Source organism: Pangasianodon hypophthalmus, chromosome 6, assembly GCF_027358585.1.
Source record: "Pangasianodon hypophthalmus isolate fPanHyp1 chromosome 6, fPanHyp1.pri, whole genome shotgun sequence".
Lineage (NCBI taxonomy): Eukaryota > Metazoa > Chordata > Actinopteri > Siluriformes > Pangasiidae > Pangasianodon > Pangasianodon hypophthalmus.
In genome coordinates, this window is record NC_069715.1 from 12,366,087 (window position 1) to 12,388,283 (window position 22,197).

General features: G+C 37.9%; 1 protein-coding gene across 1 annotated transcript; it reads right to left on the bottom strand.

The window, feature by feature from the left end:
- Nucleotides 1–248: 248 nt before the first annotated feature.
- ampd3b (adenosine monophosphate deaminase 3b) lies at nucleotides 249–21,719 on the bottom strand. Its single transcript, XM_026927101.3, has 17 exons — nucleotides 21,530–21,719; nucleotides 20,894–20,929; nucleotides 20,649–20,730; nucleotides 10,508–10,730; nucleotides 10,237–10,414; nucleotides 7,288–7,453; nucleotides 6,951–7,170; nucleotides 6,620–6,749; nucleotides 5,350–5,544; nucleotides 5,139–5,270; nucleotides 4,860–5,023; nucleotides 4,637–4,763; nucleotides 4,099–4,262; nucleotides 3,051–3,171; nucleotides 2,177–2,350; nucleotides 1,974–2,084; nucleotides 249–1,211 (listed from the first exon to the last, which is right to left on the bottom strand). The coding sequence occupies exons 3-17, from the start codon at nucleotides 20,728–20,730 to the stop codon at nucleotides 1,038–1,040; spliced, it is 2,361 nt and encodes a 786-aa protein (XP_026782902.3). The 5' UTR covers nucleotides 20,894–20,929; nucleotides 21,530–21,719; the 3' UTR covers nucleotides 249–1,037.
- Nucleotides 21,720–22,197: the final 478 nt, after the last annotated feature.

Sequence of the window (22,197 nt, forward strand, 5' to 3'; positions counted from 1 at the left end):
TTTGAAAACAGCTGATTAAAATGCATTTTCTGGTTTGTTATGTATGACCTGTGATATGATAATATAAGAGCAGCAAACTAGATGTATATTTTCTTGACATCTTAATCATAATCATTATGATCCTCATTATTAAACTTTTTAAATGTCTAAACACTTGCAAGCTCATTATGTTAACCTGTTTCTTCCACAAAAAATGTTGAGCTAAATCAATAAAAGTATCTCTTTTATACAATAAAAAAATGTCAAAATGTATTTGTAAAGAAATGTTTATTAAAATATGTGACATGCTGTGTAAATTGTCCTATAAAGACTAGAACACACTTTCAGACAAGTATGACACTTTATTCTCGGAAAAAGGAAAAAAAAAAAGTTTTCTGCTAGCAGTTTTCAGATCCCTATAGCTAGCAGTGGATGAAAATAGAAGTGTACACACATTACATGCAAGCAAAAAAAGAAAAGAAGACAGATATGCGCCCTGGTCCTGCAACTCTGCTAGTCACAATATTTTGCAAATGCTATGCTTCTCATGTGGTGGAAAGACTTCATAGCGCAGAATAAAAGAGACAAAGCGTTGTCCCAATTTTGACACAAGACTTTGTAACCACCCAAATACAGTTTTACAAGTTTAACACAGTATTCTGTGACTCAAGTTGAAGCATGGTATGTATTGTGCGTATGCAAACCATACAAGAAGTGCTGTTCATTAAAAGTTTTAATGTTACTTAAGAAGCGCGAGAGAATATAATTAAAGAGAAACCAACCCCTTGAGTCACCCTGTTTTTGGAAACCATGCATGTGTGTTGTATACATTTCTTTACTGTAAATATTCCATTCCTGAATGAATTAGGCTGAGAACTCAGTCTTCCATAAGGCACTTTGGCCATGAGTGTGTGGCTAAGTGCAGTCACAAGCAGCATACAAATTCCTGTATGCAGGAATCCCATTTTATTGCTGCATTTTTAATGAGCTCTTAACACCATGCTTCATGGTTTTCTAGTTTGGCCTCTATGTGTACTGTAAATTCCAGTATATTCACACTAAGAATGTCCAGTCATGCTCTCAGTCTTAACTGCATCCACTAGGAAGCTGAGCTCATTGCACATGGTCTCGTGCCTGTAGGCCATGCGGATCTGGGCCACGTTGGTACGGCGGATGTCATTCCCTTCTGGTCCATCCTGTAGGTAGTTTTCACCTAAGAAATGTTTCTTTTCCTGTTAGAGACAAGAGGAATTCATAGATTGATATTAAGAGCAGAACTCATTTCTGTTCCGATCATAATGTTCGATTTTAAATGTTTACTTAAACTAGAAAATGATTGTGAAAAATAATTTGTTCTTTCCTCAGCTTCTCTGATGAACATTATACCACAGTGCTGTTGAATGCTCAATTCTGATTGGTTAAAAGGTGTTGATTAATTTCGTATAATAGTACGGCAATAGTTCTGGCTGCAATGATAATGTCAATACACTTGCTCTAATACATTATAGTTTCTATAGTAACAACCTACAGAGGAACTTGTATGGTGGACACTCCACATAAACAGATTTAAAAATGTTTGTAATCATTTTTACAACACAAGAAGGACAACATAAGAAAATCTTCAGGTTGGCGGACTTTGCGGTCATTATTTTAAGAGAGAGAAATAAATGAGGGGTATAGCTGTAACAAAAGTGATAACAGGAACTACAGTGTTTCATAAACTTTATAAATGATTAAAAGGTATGATGATGTTCGCTAATAAATAAAAATTGTTAGCATTAGTCCAGAGCTGACTTATCATCATTAAATGCTACACTTCAATTTAAAAAAAAAAAAAGATTAAATCTACAAGGAGTCATAACCCTAAAACAGAGGGTTTCCCTCTCACAAAATGTTCACAGTAGAGTGAGCTAGAATCATTAAATATCTATGATGCCCTTAAGACGTTGATGTCAAAACTGCGTGAAATGGTAGACATGATGCTAACAGTGTACCTGATGTGAGATACCACTTTGTAGGACACTGTTTCTAGCAATCTCGCAGACATCGCACGTACTGAGCTTCCACAGCTGTGCTGCGATAGCATACTCCTCCATCAGCGCCTCCTGCAAAGCACAAAATGTAAAAGAAAGAAAAGTGAGCATTAACTACTTCATGAGTCACTTTGCAGGTATCCTGGAGTGTGAGAGACACGCACTTTGGTGTAATGGAACTGCATGGGGTCATCAGTGGACAGTGAGACACACAGGCCCTTATGGAGGAACTCTCTTAGTGGGTTCTTAGAGTACTCCAGGAACAGGCTGTTGTTGCTCAGAGGAGACATGGCAATGGGTATCTGCGCAAGGTAGTAAAGGTACTGCAGCACAGGACTCTGAAAACAGTGAAAGAGAGAAGAGTTTAAACATATTTAACGCATTTCACAAGGTGAAGGTATTGTCTAGTAGTTGTTGGTATTCAAATGTTCTGCCAATATTTCTGAGAAGTCATCAAAATAAAGAATTTTTACTATCGCAGTGTTAATACTCTGAACAAAAGCAGAAAGATCGAAAAGATCGAAAATCGAAAGAGTGCCATTAAAAACACAAAGTCATGGAGAAACTGGCACATATACATGAGCTGTGATCATTTGAAGAATTTGTTTCTTCATCCCTCATCATCCCTCAGCACTTAATATGGGATCTTCCCTTTATTAATATGCCTTCAGCTTATTATGAAAATTTCGTTTTGATATTTTTATTTTTAATAACATTCTACTTCTTCTTATTCAAATTATGATTCTTAGTTGCAAATTCATTTGCATAAAAACAGACAAAGATAAAGTACAGAAACCTGAATTCATGGCACTTCACTTCAAAAATGATACCAAGTAACAATATCTTTTTTAGATTATTAATCTAACTTCGAAATATTTTACTCATTTCAAGTCATATTTTATTGGCAGATAATTTTGCTTATTTCAAGTGTTTATTTCTGGGAGGAAAAATTATATACCAATAGAATAAGACAATTTTAAGCTTGCAATATATCTCGAAATAGGCTCAATATTCTTTGCACTTGAGTGAAGCACTAACCTTCTTCAGGTTGAGGCCGTGAGAGATGTTATCTGCAGTGAGGAAGGCTGACACCAGGTGAGTGATGGAGCCTGCTTCTCCACAGTGAGGACGGAACTGAAAGGTACAGAGGCCACGTTCCCTACAAAATAACATAAGCTTTTAGCATATAGAGGGAGTTAATAGGCATACATGCATACTGTTCATATCCTTGACCAGAATAAATCATTTATTCCTTGTCGAAAAAAGTAATAACATCAGTGTATCAAAATCAAATACAATGCATTGTTTAATCTCAAAGAAGGTGGTGGTGATTAATTTTCTAGAACAGCAGCTCTGACAGTAGTACCATCTGCAAATGCATCATCATTTCTATAATAACAGTTAACATAGGGACCTGTATGGTGGACATGAATTTATAATGTGTTTAATTGTCGATGTGGTGAAGATTTCTGTGAAAACATGTTTATTTAGCATTTTTGGAAGGAATGTCAAGTGTCAGCACTTTGTAACAGTCACAGGTAGTCAAGTTTTCAAACATTGTTTTCAGGATGGGGGCTTTGCGATTTCTGGGTAACTCGACAAGTTACCTGCTTTTTTGTTGTATTAACTTTAAGGGAGAGAAAAAAAAACAGGCTGATGAGGAAACGACTGTTTATAGCTGTTATAATGTACATGAAAATAGGAACTGACTTGTTTTGTGGACATTGCACTGCTTAAATCAGATAAAAAGTATGCTGTGTCAGTCTTTAATAAATTTTAAAAATTGTTACCATTGGCAAATTGCTGTGGTATAAGAGGAATAAATCACACTGGTATGTGTAGTTATTGGAAAATAATCAAATTCAGGGTCATAACAGCCTGGCTCAAAGCATCACCCTGCATCATACTACCCCATCCTTGATGATTCTGCTTTAACAGCATCTCCTGTCATTGCTTATTCCTTACTTATTTAAGAATATTGATTATATTATTATTATGGAAATAGTATTACAACAAGAGTAACTCTTGTGAATGAATCTTGACTTCTTGACTGAATTTAAGGTTTTGAATAAAATTAAATATTTACTTTCGCAGGTTGTTCAGCACCATGATGTTGGAATACATGTGGAAGAGGTAGTAACTGTAAGGAGGGTTTTCTTCCATGGTCCATTCCTCTGGTTTAGGGCTCTTATAGGAGAACATGTGATCACTATGTTTGGACTCATCATCTACACTGTCAAAGCCTGTCACCTGCAGATGAAGAGCAGAAACATTTCAGTGGGTATATTGAATGAAACTATAATGTACAGTATGGATAGGGAACAACAAACAGTGCCATTCTGAATATATATATAAAAGCTAGTTCAAATAAATGCTTCCAGAGACTTCAAGATTTGCATCGATGATTTAAAGTGTGACTCAGTGCTAACTCTGGTAATCCACTTGAGTCCTTAATTAATAGGCAGGAGTTTTTGTTTAGTTTACACACCCTGACATCTGTGTAAAATGTTTAACTGACATTTTCACACCTGGTCATTAAATAAAACATGATTAACCAGTAGTAATAATAATAAGTGCAAATAATGAATCACAACTTATTGGAACTGTATAAATTCAGGACTCACATATTTCAGGAAAACATGAATTTCCTTGTGCTTCTGAGGGTTAACAGTAGCCTCAAATAGAGGAAGGAAGATGTTCTCAAGCATCTTGGCAAAGTTTGGAACTATCTTCTTGGATCTGAAAATGTCACTGAGTGACAAAATACACATTTTGTGTAATATTATTTTACAGCATTCTGGCACAAAATAATGTTCTAATTCGAAGCCATAAGCCTGTACTACTTACTATATCCTTGGCACCTGGATCATCCATCTTAGGTTGGGCGAGTACAACTTATGCTGGATGAACCATTTTGCTAGGTTCTCCCATTCACTGGCAGAGCGGCCATAGATGGAGAGGCGGGGCTCTGCATACTGATACTTACTTTCTTCCAGACCATGTGCCACCTCCTAGAAAGAGCAACAACATAGATGTACAAATCCATGTTTTATGGCACCTTACGAAGCAATGGATATGACTGCATGAAGAGTATTTATATGACTGGAGTCAGTGCATTTATTTTACCTTAATAAGACGTGCGAAATATTCTCCATTAATGCAGTTGTCGGTTTTTAGGTAAATCTCACGAAGCTCACTTGCACCTACTGGGTTGTATTTGGAATTAAACTTGTCAAAACGATGGAACGTTTGCCTGCCCTGAGATTAAAACATTTTGTTAGTAATATCATTTCTACATGCTCATATAAAGTAAAACGAAAGTGTAAGGAGTACATACAGCATGTACATCCAGCGAATCCACCGTGAGATCGTAAGGGTCCATGTGGAGATTTTCAAACACCTGCTTTAGGGTGATCTTTTTCCCACCCTTTTCCATCACCACTCGATCTGTCTCTGTTTTACATGTGTCCTGGATGAACTTGAGCAGGTGCTTTTGGTTCATGCAGGCTGCTGCATGGATGTGAGTGTCTACCTGAGCATAATAAAATCACATCAGATTTGGACCAAGAGGTGAGTATTGTTTCTGAGGAAAATACAGATCTTATGAATGACCTTTTCAGGTAAGGTTATCTCTTGTGTAGTTAGGTTTCATTCCAGGCATGGCAGGTATAAAATGCCTAGCAGGGTTAAGCTCCCCTCTCTTTCAAAGATAAAGACATCAATTTGGACTCCCAAAAGGGGCAACAGAAAGGCATTTGCCCTATCATTGAGAGATCACAAGTTTCTATCATGACAAAATTGTCTGTGTTCTCTGGGTGGGAGGGATGGCATACTCTCACTCCCCTGCCAAGTACAGCAACACTAGCTATGGGCATCTGTGAGCTCATGTATGTGGAAAAGGTCAGACAGCACTTTCCTCCAAGTGTGTTACGCTGCCCTGTGATACTGCATGAGCAGGAGTTTGAAAGATTGGCTTCATGTGTCTTGGAGGAAGCACATGTTTGCCCCACCCTCCCCAGTTGGAGGTTGTTGTATGATAGGGGAGAGTTAACTAGTAGATGAGATTTGGGGAGAAAATGGGGGGAAAAAACAAAAATCCACAAAAAGACATCAATTCAGGGTTTCATGTTGGCATGCACAAAAAGTTCACAAACGTCTAAAGGTGGATTATTTTGGATTTCTGTGGTTTCAATGGCCGTAATAAAAGTAAATAGAATGGTGTGAAGAAGCAAAGCTGATTTCTTTCTTGCCCTTAGATGCAGCCTATCAGTGGCAGTTCTATCAGACTGTGATTAAACAGAGTGAAATACGATTTAGATTTGAGCTTCATTTGGCCTATTTTTCCTCATTCCAACCTTAGTAGCAGTGACAGAGAAGGCACATGTGACATACAGTCGTGAGTGTAATGAATGCACACAAGATGAATTATTTACTCTATCATGCTTTTTTTTTGACTAAAATATCTTCAGATCAGAAGCTAAAATTAGATATAGATAGACTAAACACACATTTGAAAGAGACACTTGAAAAGACACACTTGAAAAAATTAAAAATCATGAATGCATCATATAATGCATTGGTCTTAATAGATTTTTTTTGTTTCATACCTTCCTGACATTGTAGAAGTCTCTATGTGGAACACTCTTTAGTTCCTTCAGCTCTGCCATCTCATTTAACATCTCATGCAAGTAGAATTTGGACATAAGGAAGTTAAGCCTTCTGTGACAGTAGGTCTTCCTGAAAATATATGGAAAAATATATGGCATGGTTTGACATCAAGCTGATGTGCTGATTGTGTACATATTATATATACAGCACATATTAAAGTAGTGAATTTTAAAGATGTACATAAAAGGTACACTTCTTGGTTGGTTATGTGTTATAATTAGATGATAATGGAAGAGTCCTTTGATATGATGTTTTGCGTGATGTTCTTACGTTGGTCCATCAGCAATCATGGCAAGGACATGAGTCATGTCAATAGTGAAGGTCTCCATGTCAGGGTATGGTAAATTGTGTGGCTTGTCTTTACTCAAAGCTTCTGCATCATCATACACATATATGATGCCATCTTTCATCTTCAGGATGTAGTTCAGGTTCTGAGGGATGTCCTCCATACTGTATGGGTCCTCACCCTCACTTAGGCAGGGAGTGCTATCTGTAATTGTCATAATTTACAAACACATGCTTAAAAGCCTACATAGCATTCTTCTTACAAGTGTTTGAACAGTACTGCTCCTACTTTAATTTTCCCAGTTTCTGCCAGCACACCTACCTGGAAGAATGTCTTCTTCTTCACTCCATGTGTCATTATTGGCACTCCTTAGAAACTTGGCAGTGGTTCTGGGAAAATGGTGGTATGCCAAACGGGCATATTTTTCCCTGATAAGTAATGCTTTCAACAGGCTTTTTGATGCTTGCTCATAGTCTTCAACTGTGACCTGGGACGATAAATGAATACATCACGCTAATTATATTCTAAATTACTCCATGCATTTAGTACTCCGTGTACTAACTCTTGAGTTGAGTTTATCCTTGGTTTTATTGACAAACAGTCGGAAATCTTGTTAGATGAAAAACATTATATAGTGGATATAAAAAGTCTACACACCCCTGTTAAAATGGCAAGTTTTTGTGATGAAAAAAATTAAACCAAGATAAATCCTGTCAGAACTTTTCCCACCCTCAGTGTGAAACTGCAATGTATAAAAATTAAGTGAAAAATAATTAGAAACATTTTAGAGAATAATAGGAAAAAATAAAAAGCTTACAATAACCTTGTTGCATAAGTGTGCACACTTTTTTATAATTGGAGATATGGCTGTGTTCAGAATGAACCAATCACATTTAATCTCATGTTCAAAAGTAATTATTATACAGCTGTCATCAATTAAATTATTCTGATTAACCCCTAAATAAAAGACATCTTCTTGGTTTCATCCGAATGCTGAAGCCATGGTCTGCAAAGAGCTGACAAAGTCTGTACAAGGTCTCACTGTTGAAAGGAATCGATCATGAGAGGGGTACAAAAAATTTTTTCAAAACATTAGATGTTCCATGGAACACCGTGAAGACCATCATCAACAAGTGGAGATTCCTCTCTGCATGTGACAACGATCTCTTGTATTCTTCACATGGCTGGGCTGTGGGGCAGGATGGCTAGATGGAAGCCCTTTCTCACAAAAAACATCCAAGCTCAACTAAATCACCCCAAACCATGTGGCAAAATGTGTTATGAACTAATGAGACCAAATCCAAAAGGTATCCATCCTTCCACTTTCTGTACTGCTTATCCTACACAGGGTCACAGGGAGCCTGAAGCCTATCCCAGGGGACTCGGGGCACAAGGCAGGAGGACACGTTGGACGGGGGTCACAGGGCAACCCTGGAGGTGCGAGGCAACTGTACTATCCACTAAGCCACAGTGCCCCCCTCCAAAAGGTGTAATAATTCCATAATTCCAAAAAGTATGTTTGGCTAAAAAAAAAAAAAAAAACACATCAACAAAAGAACACCATACCCATGGTGAAGGATGCTGGTGGTAGCATCATTCCATTTGGGTTGCAATTCTTCAGCCAGAACTGCGGGATTTATCAACATGGAGGGAATCTTGAATAGCTATAAATACCAGCTGATTTTTGTGCAAAACATTCAGGTGTCTGCGAGTAAGCTGAAGACCTTTCAGCATGTGAGTGACCCAAAGCATACATCCAAATCAACAAAGGAATGGCTTAACCAAAAGAAGATCAATGCTTTTGAATGGCCTGGCCACAGCCCAGTCCTAAATCCAACTAAAAATCTGTGGGGTGACCTGAAGCGGGCTGTGTACAGGAGTTGCCCTCACAATTTGATGGATCTAGAATGTTTTTGCAAGAAAGAGTAGGAAAATATTGCCAAGTCAAGATGTGCCATGCTGATAAACTCTTACCCAAAAAGACTGAGTGGTGTAATAATATCAAAAGGTGCTTCAACAAAGTATTAGTTTTGGGGTGTGCACATTATACAACCAGGTTATTTAAGTTTTTTTTATTTTTCTTTCTTTCCCTATATAAAGTTCTGGTTGATTTTCACTTGTATACTTTGCAATTACGTGTTATAGGTGTGAAAAGATCTGACATGATTTATCTTAGTGTCATTCTTCTGCTTCACAGAAACCTGCCATTTTAACAGGGGTATGTGGACTTATTAAATCCACTGTAGATCATCCCTATTTTAATGCTGGTGTTCTTGTGTTTAAATAAACATTTACATATGGCATAATATAATAATTATAATCTACAATTATAATATATTATATATAATATAATAAAATATTATATAAGGTTGTGCCCCTTGTTTTTTGGCCAGACTCTGAGGTGTGTGTAGAAAAAGAAAAGAGCATTTTCAATATAGACAATGTTGTGTAAAATGGGTCAAAAATAAGGATGTCAGTGGCAAAATGCCATTACTGCACTTTGTATGGCCAAGGACATGTATCAAAGTAGCCGAATTTGCCTGTGTTTCTCAATGTTTAGTTCACCAGCAGTGGAATTAAACAGTGAATTATTTGGAGCAGCAGGTGAAACACTGAAACAAGTTCACTATTAGCACCCAATCAGTGGAGGTGTGAGCTAAGATTGACTAAAAACACTGTTGGAATCCTTACCTAACAGGATTGGTGCTGTTAATAAGGTTAGGTTGGTGTAATAGTATTAGAAAAGAAATGTGGCACATATGAGTCATTTTTTTGTCTGGGGATCTTATGTCACAGAAAGACTATCCCTTAGACAATCCTAAATATTTCTTTTTAAAAAAAACTGTGACCATTAAGCAACTGGACATGTTTTAGGTACCTCCTCAAGTGTTTTTTATTGTCTGCAATTTATTTTATTTACATTGTATTTATTACTTTTAGTTGAACAATGCAAAGTCGTAGCTTGAAGCATCATAGAGAGCAGTAAAAACTGTGTGGATAACTGTGTCAAATCAATATAAAGACAATCATAACATTCATTAAAAAATATAATGGTAAAAGTAATGTCTTTGCTTCAGTAATTGATTATTTGTTAAGTCAGATGACATCACATGTGACATGCTACTTTAATGAGTAATTCTATGGATTGCAAGGCCTGAAGAAGATATTTTGTGTTTTTGTTTTCTTTGCTATTGATTTATCCAAATTGTGTGTCACTGTAATGGAGAGTTGAAATATGGGTTCTTTTACTGATTAAATGACTGTTCCTACCCCTGCACAGTAGTCTCCACTGATGGTGACTCTCTGGAACTCCGGGACATTGCTTGGGACGGGAGCTGCAAAAGTATCCGGGGTGAGGAGAGGACCAATCACAGACATGGCCCACTCAGAGGCCCCGGGGAGCTGAAGAGATATAGACTGGGAGCGGATCAGCTTAAAACTCTTCTTCCTAGAGTTTGGCAAAAAGAGCAAAAATGACTGCCTGATAAAAACAAAGACTCACTGAACAGGTCTTTCTTTATGTGTCTCTGTGTCCGGTGACCTTTTGACGCTCTCTTCAGAATGTTCCTCAGCCAGCTCTTTGAGCAGCTCTCGCTCCTTAGCCTGATGGAGGCCAATGGGGCAGTCCTCAGGCACGGTAAACATAGACAGGACACCTTTGGTGTTCTCTTCTTTTATTGCTGATGCATACACTTTTTCAGCTAGCCGCTTCACCTGCTCATCCACCTCACTGAAGGAGATCTTCTGGAATTGCCGAGGCATGTCTGCAAGATAAATCCAGATGCAGAGTAAGGAATGACACTAAACTCAAATTCTAAGAGGCTTCTTAAAGATTAATGGAGAATTGAACTGCATTTCCATAGAGTTCCTAGAAAAAGAATTATACAGTTCCTGGCAAAGTTCCTGTTTCACATGTCATGACTATTGCAAATAGGTTTGACAGTTGTAGTTGTGTTATTACAGCACAAGCTAATGCAGAAGTATAGCCAGACATTAAACATGTACAGTCAGGTCCATAAATATTGGGACAGTGACACAGTTTTGGTAATTTTGCCTCTGTACACCACCACAGTGGATTTGAAATGAAGCAGTCAAGATGTGACTGAAGCGTAGACTTTCAGCTTTAATTCAAGGGGTTTAACAAAAATATTGCATTAACCGTTTAGGAATTACAGTTCCTCCATTTTCACAGGCTCAAAAGTAATGGGACAATTGACTGATAAGTAGTTTCATGGCCAGCTGTGGCCTGTTTCCTCCTTATATCATGATAAATTAAGGAGATAAAAGGTCTGGAGCTGATTCCAAGTGTTGAATTTGCATTTGGTAGCTGTTAATGGGAACTCTCAATATGCCGTCCAAAGAGGCATTGATGCAAGTGAAGGAGGCCATCATTAGGCTGAAAAACCAAAACAGACCTACCAGAGAGATAGCAGAAACTTTAGGAGGGCCAAATCAACAATTTGGTACATTCTTAAAAAGAAGGAATGCACTGGCGAGCTCAGCAACACCAAAAGGCCTGGGAGACCACAGAAAACAACTAAAGTGGATGATTGCAGAATTCTTTTCTTATTGAAGAACAACCCCTTCACAACATCTAGCCAAGCCAGGAACACTCTGGAGGAGGTAGGCCTATCATTGTCAAAGTCTACAATCAAGAGCCACCTTCATGAATGTAAATACAGACGGTTTACCTCAAGATGCAAACCGCTGGTAACACTCAAGAACACAAAGGCCAGATTAGACTTTGCTAAAAAACCTCTAAAAAAAGCCTGACCAGTTCTGATGCAAGATTAACTTGTACCAGAATGATGGAAAGAGAAAAGTATGGAGAAGGAAAGGAAGGGCTCATGATCCAAAGCATACCACATCATCCGTCAAACATGTGGAGGCAGTGTTATGGCATGGGCATGTTTGGCTGCCAATGGAACTGGGTCACTGGGGTTTACTGATAATGTGACTGTTGATAGAAGTAGCAGGATGAATTCTGAAGTGTACAGAGCTATACTTTCTGCTCAGATTCAGTCAAATGCTGCAAAACTGATAGGACAGCGCTTCACAGTACAGATGGATAACAACCCAAAACATACTGTGAAAGCAGCCCAAGAGCTTGGAAATTAAATGTTCTTAAATGGCCGAGTCAGTCACCTGACCTCAACCCAACTGAGCTGCTTTTCATTTACGAAGACAAATCTGAAGACAGAATGACCCACAAACAAGCAGCAACTGAAGATGGCTGCAGTAAAGACCTGGCAAATCATCTCAAGGGAGGAAACTCAGCATTTGGTGATGTCTATGGGGTCCAGACTTCAGGTAGTCATTGACTGCAAAGGATTTACCTCCAAGTAATAAAAATAATCCTAATATTTATGATTATATTATTATTTATGGACCTGACTGCAGGTTTTGAGATTAAACTGTGTTGGTCTTTAATGTTTTGTTTTAGTTTGTGAATATGATATTAGCATATGCATTTTCACTTTGAGTCTATTTTCACTGGTGGCATGCCACTCGAAGCATGTGAAACTCACACTCAAGACATTTTTGCCCACCACGTGTAAAAACAAACGCGGAAATGTTCTGCTTTGTCGATCATGCGACAACAACTCTAATATGAAATATGTATTAGTAATCACTTTTAAATTCAGGGTAAAAGGGCTGACAAAATACTGTGTTAATGGTTAAAGGCCTTGTCTTATTTTCCTTTTTCTGCACTTGAATAAGGCATTGCTGCACATTTTAATTAAAAGAGATGACCTGAATATCTTTGCAAAATACAATCCTTTAAAACAATGTACAATGATTTTTTTCTTAATATTAATTTTTGATTCTATAAAACAGCAACAAGAGTGTTGTTTCATAATTTTATTTTAATTTCATGATTCTGCAACAGGGGGGCACGATGAATCCATTCTCTTCTAGGTGACACTGATAGTAGGATTATAAATCATCACAATATAAAGTTATAGTAAACAGTACTAAGTGTGTTTCATATGAGTATTATGTGAATAGGAATCCTGGGATTAGGGTGGTCTTTATGAATATAAAAAAAAACTCCAGCAAGATGCAAAAGACTATTAAAGCTAGCAAATGTCAGCTAAAGACTGAAGTGGATTTCCAAGCTTATGATGCAAGATCATGAAGGCTGTGTACATATCAAATGTCTGTAGACAAAGCTCAATTTTCAGTTTGTGTTCTGCCAGTATATTAGTCCAGTTACTGTAAACATTACTGAGCACGTATCAGGGGGCTGTATCCCCTCTAATATTCAGTGGATTCTCATGTGTCAGCTTGAATAGAGCAGTTGGCTCTCTGCCCCATGACCTGAGTAACCAGCTACCACTCTGAGAAGTGTTTATGTACATTTTATGTAAAGCACATTTCATGTGAGCAATAAAAACAGTACAAATCTGAAACTACAGCAAGTATTTGGGTAATCAGCACTGAGCTTTATACGCTTTTCATCAGTAAAGACCAAAATAGTCCTTCATTATCTACGGTACAATAGAGTGAATAACTCTTGTGCTTTAACATTACTATTTTACAGTGTATGAGGACTAATGTGATAATGTTTTGTTTGTTGTTAGGGCACAGTGACGGCACTGTTCCACTATATACTGTATATATACTGCTCTATATATCTAGCATCATGTCTAGTGCTTGTGATTAAGTTTCAGTGCCCCGATCAGTGTGCCTCAGGCTTGGTAAATGTTTGATTTTCCATGACAACTTAGAACAACAAGCCTTTTCTCATTCCATGCCTTTCACAGCTGAGCTATTAGTGGTGCTACACAGCCATTCTCTTTTCAAACATGGTCCCTAATTTAAACATGGTTTCTCTGTGTGTCATCTGTTTAAAACAGATGACACAGAGATTGTGGGGTCGACAAAATTGGGTCACTTGTAGCGCTTGGCTCTATAAACAGCCCAAGCGCTCATGTTAAAAATTCCTTTCTATTGACTTGTTGACATGTAACTGGATCCAGTGTCAACAATCTTGGCAACCTCCAATAGGAGGCGTGACAGCACTGTGAGACTGATGTTTCCACAATGTTCCCATCTAGGAACACTGCATTCCAGGACGGCCTTCTGCATGTTCCCCAGAAGTCTAGAACAGATGGGAGCTCGTTTCCAAGTTTACCTCGGCTCAAAATTATAGCCAATATACAAAAACATCAATGTTTGAGGTCTCAATAGGCAGCTTAAAACACACTGTACTTAAATTTGATTAAATTGGATTGTAAATACATTTGATTCAAATGGATTTATGATATTGTGCAATGTGACGTTATATGGTGGTTTTATTAGTGAGGAATGCTGCAGCCTTAAAATGCCACCCTGCCATTCAAGAAGTCATTCTTACATGACACTCCAGAGCATCTCTGTACTACACAATATCCAAAGTTCTGACTGCCACTCACTCCTGTGATTCTCTTTAAGCTTTTCTATTAACACTAAAGCAGGAAAACACATTCTGTCTCTTACCTTCTGAAGCCATCCTCGCCATAATTTTGTTTTGAGAAGCTCTTATGCGCAGTGCTTATGGTCTAATGCACATCGAATCAGCTTTAGCTTTTCAGTGTCTTGAGTGTCCTTCTCCCTCTCTATTTAAAGAGGCTGACTCTGACAGCGTCATGTTGATTCAGGATGCAGAGTCTTTCCCATATGTCACAACAGGCCGTCAGCTGGGGGTGTGTGAGTGCTGGAGACCAGGAAACTGAAATGCCGGTAGCTTTTAAAGCTGAAGTGGATATGGGCACCTAATTCCCTGAGCTCCTGGGTTTGGAATTGTGTGCAAGGGAGAACTGGCAGGAGGAGATCTGATGTACTAGATTATCATTTTCAGTATACCCAACAGCTAATGTCTTAATCAAGACAAGTAACTATCTGCAGTTTGCTTTCTAACCCACTACATAAAGGTCACTTTTAAGCCATGATTGATTTGTAAAATACAAAATGCTAGCACAAATACACAAAAGAAAGGACCAGCCTTAGATACTGCATATTGTCAGGATAGCGCCAATAGTGGCATGGGACTACAGCATCCATCAGCCACTGCACTCCACAAGTTCACATCATGCACTGAGTCACATGATCATGAGCACCTGAACCACATTTATGCACAATGAGCACCAGTATATGAGTCATGTTTGTACAGCACTCTTTGTCTAGCATCTGTTGTGAATAGTGTCAGTGTCTGTTGTCGTATCCATGCCATGTTCATGTATATTTCATGCTTGTCTAGTTTGTTTGTGTTTGTTACATAGTCCTAGACTTTGTTCACGTGTGTTTCACTTTTAATAAAATACTCCATACTTGCATCCATCCCCAAACTCTCCGTGACACATATAATAACAGTATAGCCAGCGAAACCATGCTTTTTTAAATTATTTTACATTGGTGGAAATCACAATCCACCATTATTAAAATTATTATATTTACTATTTATTTTTAAGACTTGACCTCTCATTTGAGGTGAATGAGTTTAAGCCGAACCTCAATAATTCAAAAACAAGCCAGCCTCTAAATATTGTCATCTTGGGTCTCATGGCAATTTGAAAAAGAAAGAAAGAAAAAAAAATGTGTCCTGTGGGTGGTAGGGTCAGGAATAAAATGATCTAGGGCTCCAATAAATAGCCAACATGTTGTACACACTGGATAAACGAGCCTAATGGAATAGATGAAATATGTCTGTAAAAATAAATCTGTACCGTAAGGGTCAGTTAAAGGGGGTTCCTGAGAAAAGTTGAGTTTGTATTGGACCGCCTAACTGTAACATTTTACTAGGCAAAACATAGGTCCTATCTACAATGCACTGACATTTGTGTTGGTCACACCCAAGCAATAGCAACTGCTGCCAAATAAACACGAACACAGCCCTGCCTTATTCACAGATTTTCAGTTTTGCATGCAGAAGCACAAGCTCATTTCAATGGATTAACCATTACCAAATACATATCTGTTTGTGGGTATGATTTCCCTCTACCTATTCAGGCACATTAACTCACTCCTGACATACAATCCCCTCTTAAAGTTGTTTTTTTTTTTTTGCTATACACTGAAGACAGGTCAAAATATGAGATCATAGATCAGAATTTCAGCTTTCATTCAATTACATCTAGATGTGTTAAACAACTTAGAACATGGCACCTTTTGTTTGAACCCGCCCATTTGTTCAAGTGATCAAAAATATAGGAACATGTGACTGGCAAGTGTTTCTTGTTGCCCAGGTGTGCCCTGCTACATTGAGTGTTCAAACAATTAATAGCTCTAAATATCTACTCTTGGATTGAGCCCTGGGTTTGACCTGTGAAACCTGCATTTGTTGTTAAAAAGATAAACCAACATGAAGATCAGATTGCCATCTATGGGAGAAAAACAAGCCATTTTGAACGCAATGACATGTGAGCTTAAAATAAATGACCTTGACACACCTTTCCAACTCTTGTTTTTATTTAGTGAAGCATTGCACTAAGCTGCTAACAGCCCTGCTAGGTGACAATAGCTTTCCATGAATATCCAAAGCCCTGGAATTCAGTGTCTAAGATTAACACAGAGTTGTACAAAGCATTTCCTGGTACGCTACTGCGCAAAAGACTAGATTAACTCCAGAAACATCACAGAAATGTGCTTACCTGTGTGTATTGTAGATCAGGTTGGTTCCTGTCTTCAGCTGTAGTGTTTTGTAAGAGGCATGCAGGGGCCAAGTCTATTTATGTGTCTCTTTATGGCTATTCCTGACCTTTCTAATATTTTCAAGGAAACAGTTGGTAGAAAACAGACTCCGCCTAAGCACATAGCTCTGGTTGTATACCTGTCCATCCCACTAAATCCACACCAACCTCTCACTCCCTCTTCTGTTCCACTGTCTGAACTCTTTCACACACTCCTCATTTACTCATGTTTCTTCTTCAACAATAATTGAGAACAGAGCTTTTGTTGTTCTCAGAGACATTTGAACCAAAGGATTAATAAATTGCATGTAGCTTCAAATGTGCTTAAAAAGGTGTTTCAAATATGCTGAAAGTGTTATGCAATTTTTAGCCCACCACCATATTGTGCTTGAATCTTCCACATGACTTAGCCAACTTGTAAGATAACACCTCAACTATTCATAGTGTGCCAACATTTAATTTATGCATTCTGCTTTAACCACTATCAAGATAACTGACTATACAAAGACCTTTGGATGCGTACGTCACATTAACAGCTCCAGGCAAAACAGTTTTACCTGAAGTTTAAGAGCTTAAGCCAGGCAAGCTTTATTGCAGAGGAGGTACCATAATAATGACTAAGGATTACAGACTCACTTTTGTAAGAGAAAAATAAGAAATTAGAAAACTGACTTATTGAGTCATGTTTATGAAGTGAAGTGAAGTGACTTGTGGTGACCCGTACTCGGAATTTGTGCTGTGCATTTAACCCATCCAAGTGCGCGCACACACACAGTAGTGAACACACACACACACCGTGAACACACACCCAGAGCAGTGGGCAGCCTTTTTTGCTGCAGCGCCCGGGGAGCAGTTGGGGGTTCAGTGCCTTGCTCAAGGGTCTCACCTCAGTCGTGGAGAGAGCGCTGGTCATTCACTCCCCCCACCTACAATCCCTGCCGGACCTGAGACTCGAGCCCACGACCTTCAGGTTCACCTTCGGGTTGCAAGTCCGACTCTCTATCCACTAGGCCACGACTGCCCCCCATAACTGTACATATTTATAATAAAAATAAAATAATATTTATATACCAATCAATTTCTTTTCATTATATTCACTGCCAGTCAAACCTTTCTGAACGCCCTGTATTAATTATTTTTAGTTTTTGGTTAAACTGTGAGAAAATTCAGGAAACTAGAACAAAATAGCCCATAAAGTGGGCAGAAAAATCAATATAGTTTTCATAATTATTTACAAATAAAAGTGCAAAAGTTATGATTGCATAAGTATTTGCTGTGAAACACCCAAATCAAGTATTTGATGGAATACTTATTTAATCACTGTCCTTATTTAACGGCCAACAGTGGGTAAACTGTAAAAAACAAACAAACAAACAAACAAACAAAAAACTCCACATGTTCTAAAACACTTGACTGGCATCATACAGTCACCATACACTGTAATAGTAACAACTATACCCCTGCATATTCGTGCAATTATCCTGTCAGCCAATTATGTGGCAGCAGTGCAGTACATTAAATTATGCAGGTACAGGTCAAGAGCTTCAAGTAATGTTCACATTAAACAACAGAATGGGGGAAAATGTGAATTCTGTGAATTTGACTGCGGCATGGTTGTAGGTGACAGACAGGCTGGTTTGAGTGTTTCAGAAACTGCCGATCTCCTGGGGTTTTCACACACAACGGTCTCAAGACTTTACATAGCAATTGTGCAGAAAAAAAATCCAGTGAGTAGCAGTTTTGTAGCTGGAAAGGCCTAGTTGTTGAGAGAAGTTAAAAAAAGGAATGGTCAGACTGGTTCAAGTTGACAGGTAGTATACACTAACTCAAATAACCACGTGGTGATCAGAAAAGCATCTCAGAATGCTGAACCTTGAGGTAGATGGGCTACAACTGTAGAAGATCACATTGAGTTCCACTCCTTTCAGCCAAGAACAGGAATGTGAGGCTAAAGTGAGCACAAGTACACTGAAAATGGACAGCTGAAGATCGGAAAAAAGACCAGGTAATGTGTTTCCAATCTTCAGTATTAACTGAAGCTCTTGTAGCTGCATGATTTCATGCATTGTGCTGCTGCCACATGCTTGGCTGATTGGATAATTGCATGAATGAGCAGGGCTACAGGTGTTCCTATTAAAGTGGCTGGTGGCCATATAATTTCTGTAAAGTTATGTTTAAGGCTTAATGCCTAAGTGCACAGCTCTGTCTGGGTATTTGTCTTTCCCACCAACTTCTCGCTCCCCCTTCTTTATCCTAAGTTTTTATCATATTCATATACATTCCATCTCTTTTTCCTAATTTTGCTTCCTCAACAAGAACAAAAGCCAGCCATCGCCACCATATTAAGCAGATCTTCATCTTTATGCTACTGCTGTCCACAGTACTGTCATGGATAAGCATAAATAAATTGCATTATGCACTGTTTTGACTTATATGTTTAGTTTTATCTGCTCTAGTCCACTTACAGACAAAAATAGCATTAGCCTATAAAAGTTTCTTTGCTCAGCAAGGGCACCATAAGGTGCTTGAAACAGAAAAGTACTACATATTCAACTCTGCCAATTAAACATTTTACCTATTCATAATGTGCTACTGTTGCAGTACAAAACAGACCGGTTTTACCTAATTAAAGCTGAAGTTACTCTTTAAAGCAATCCTCTTAACCAGGAACTTAGCCCTGACATGTTTATTACACAAGTGGCCTGAGGAGTTCTTAGAAATACAGGTGACTCAATTTCATAGCCCCAGATGTAACAAGGTTGACACTGTTTCATGCAGACTCAGGCTTATTAGTACTGCTGTTTTTGTACTGGTGTCTATCCCATGATTAATGCGTGGAATCTGTCTAGGGCTTATTAATAATAAATATGTGAAGCAAAAAAAAAAAAAAAACTAAATATATCTTAAACATATGATTTTTAAAATATATATGTGTATATATTTAAGACTGTTAATCCACATGAATTGGACATTATTTAGTTGAAAATAGATTTGGAGGACACAAGGGAATGTCAGAAGGCCCTTGCAATTGCAATTTTAATAACACAATTTCTTCGTTAAAGGCAAAAAAAACTTTTTTTTTTTTTTTAAACCAACTCTCCTAATACACTATGAGATTTTGAAACTGTTTTGGACATGATTACACCCCCAGCGCTATTTTGGCTTTTATTAGTTATAAACATAAAGTTGGATCTAGTGAACACCAAAAACTAAAATACTACTGTGTCAGTTGCAGAAATGTTAAGGCTCTCATAGACTATACAGAGTGACTTGTTACATTTCATGCAACTTACATTATTCCGGTCCAACTTCATTGTTGCATTCATGTGTGTGTTTGTGTTCTTATCTGATCACGTTGTGTTGTTCTCATTAGACAAAAAGGAAGCTCATTGCTATCTTTTTCTAAAACATTACTATCTGAAGGCACTGGGCTTCCTTACTGAGTGATATCATTGATGTGCATAGAGTTATTCTAAGTCTAGTCTTGTTGTAATGTTGGTGTAGCAGCTTTATTTTGAACGTTTTATTGTGCTGATGCTTCAACAGTTTAACAGTGCTGCATGTGGAACTAGTGCATTCTGACTAACAGGACAGTGTTACAATGGCTTGGCCTAGTTTGTGGTTTGCACACGTACGTTTGTGTGTGTGTGAGTGTGAGTGTGTGTGTGAGAGAGAGAGAGAGAGAGAGAGCTCATGGGATCAATTGCTGGGTCCTGGTTTTTTTTTTCTTCAGATTTTATTTTATGCAAATTTTATAATATTAATAATAATAATAATAATAATAATAATAATAATAAAAGAGCCAAAAGTTTTCTTTGTGGTCGCTGAGGTTAAGGTTAGGGCTTAATTTAGGTGTAGGCATAACATTAATTAGTTACATTAATAATTATGTCAGTGGAAAGTCCATACCATGGTGTGTGTTTTGCATGTGTGTGTGTGTGTGTGTGTGTGTATGCTGAGTGCTGATCTGCCTGTAGCCTATTTTGTAAGTGATGTTGATTGTGCACTCACCCTTGCCTAGAACAGGCGTAGACTGCTGCTTGTTCAGAGGAGTCACCTTTCTCCTCATCTTGGCTAGTGCGTTTGGGTCCATCTGATTTTTGATCAGAGAGAATTGAGATGTCACACACATTGCTGATATCCTTGTAGATTAACTGTGAAGTGTTTCTGTAAGTATTCATCATGCCTGAATAACAGACTTTAAATACTGTATACAGAGTGAAGGTTAATATAAATAAAGTCATTGTTCTACTTACCTGAAGCAGGCCAAAGAAAGCCAACGTTCAGTTTCTCTAAACAGGAAAAAGGAAACTGCTTGTTGTGATGTTGGCTTTAACATTTAGTACATACCATAACGGATACTGCAGACAAATTAGCTTCCTGTTGCATGCAAAAACCTTTAAACTTAAGTAGTGTTACTGCATCTGACTGTCTACAAAGGTAGTACAATACATGCTGAACTTTTTTATTACTTTTTTATTACTACGTTTACATACACATTTGAAATCTCTTGTATCTGTTCAAAAAAATGTCTTGTCTTGTGCTGAACTATCCTATTTGGTATGCCAATATTAGTTTGCTGACATTGCACATGTAAATATTCCCATCATTTTTCATTCAAAATTAATTCATTGGCAGATACCCAAGCTAAGGCTGATCTCAGCAATAGGATGTTTAGTGTAGAGCTGGTATGTTAACTGCAGGTTGAGACATGCACAGGGAAAAATCTACAACCTGTTTAGCTGTTTGGGTTTATTGACACAGGATAAATGAGCACTATCTGTGCAAACTGGTAAAAACTAGGACAAACTACAGGCCACCCCCCCACCCAAAAAAAATAAAATAAGAATAATAAAAATACACTGAGCTGAGTTAAGCTGAAGTGTACTCACCTCTTAGTGTGTTTCTTGTTCTTTGTGCTTTTTTTCTGTCTCTGAGCGTGCCTGCTCTGAGAAGGATGTTCCTGTGCCTGTTCTCTGGGAATGAAGATAAACTGCCAGTCTTAGACGACTCAGCTTTTAAAAGTGACTGTCCTACAATTTTAACCCTGTCACTGCTAGTGCTACAAAAAGCCAACAGCAAAGTGCCTTCTGTGGGAGTGGCTTAAAGTTTCTTCCTCTGAATTATTTCCTCCTTTCACAGACTGCTTGCAGAAGTGTTAAAAAAAAAAAAATTTCGAAACTTCATTTTAGCAGAAAGGCAGAACAACTTTTAGACCACAGTTCCCTTTGTGCAGTCATGGGTCTCATGTGCATACTCTAAATGTGTACTTTTATAAGAATAACAATTCATGTTAAGTTAGTCCTTCATATGGAGTAACTGCTTTTGACATTTTAGTCTGATATAATAAAAAGTGGCTAATATCACTGCATAATTTAAATAGCTCTATACATTTTGCTAGATAATAAGCAAACAAACAGCAAACTTACCTCACGTTTCTCAAATCAAAAGAACTCAAAGAGCTCCCCCTACTGCATATATGTAGTTATGACATGTGAAAGTTTAAGCTTGTTATTCTGGGCATGCAAGCAGTAATACTGTAGATTGAGGCACAACCCTT

Bases quoted from the DNA above. Each gene is read 5' to 3' on its own strand.
- ampd3b (XM_026927101.3), bottom strand. From the start codon at position 20,730: ATGGACCCAAACGCACTAGCCAAGATGAGGAGAAAGGTGACTCCTCTG. The intron at 5,271-5,349 runs GTATGTACTCCT...TTTTAATCTCAG, and splicing joins ATTCGCTGGATGTACATGCT to GGCAGGCAAACGTTCCATCG. The intron at 2,085-2,176 runs GTGCGTGTCTCT...TGTGCTTTGCAG, and splicing joins TGCAGTTCCATTACACCAAA to GAGGCGCTGATGGAGGAGTA.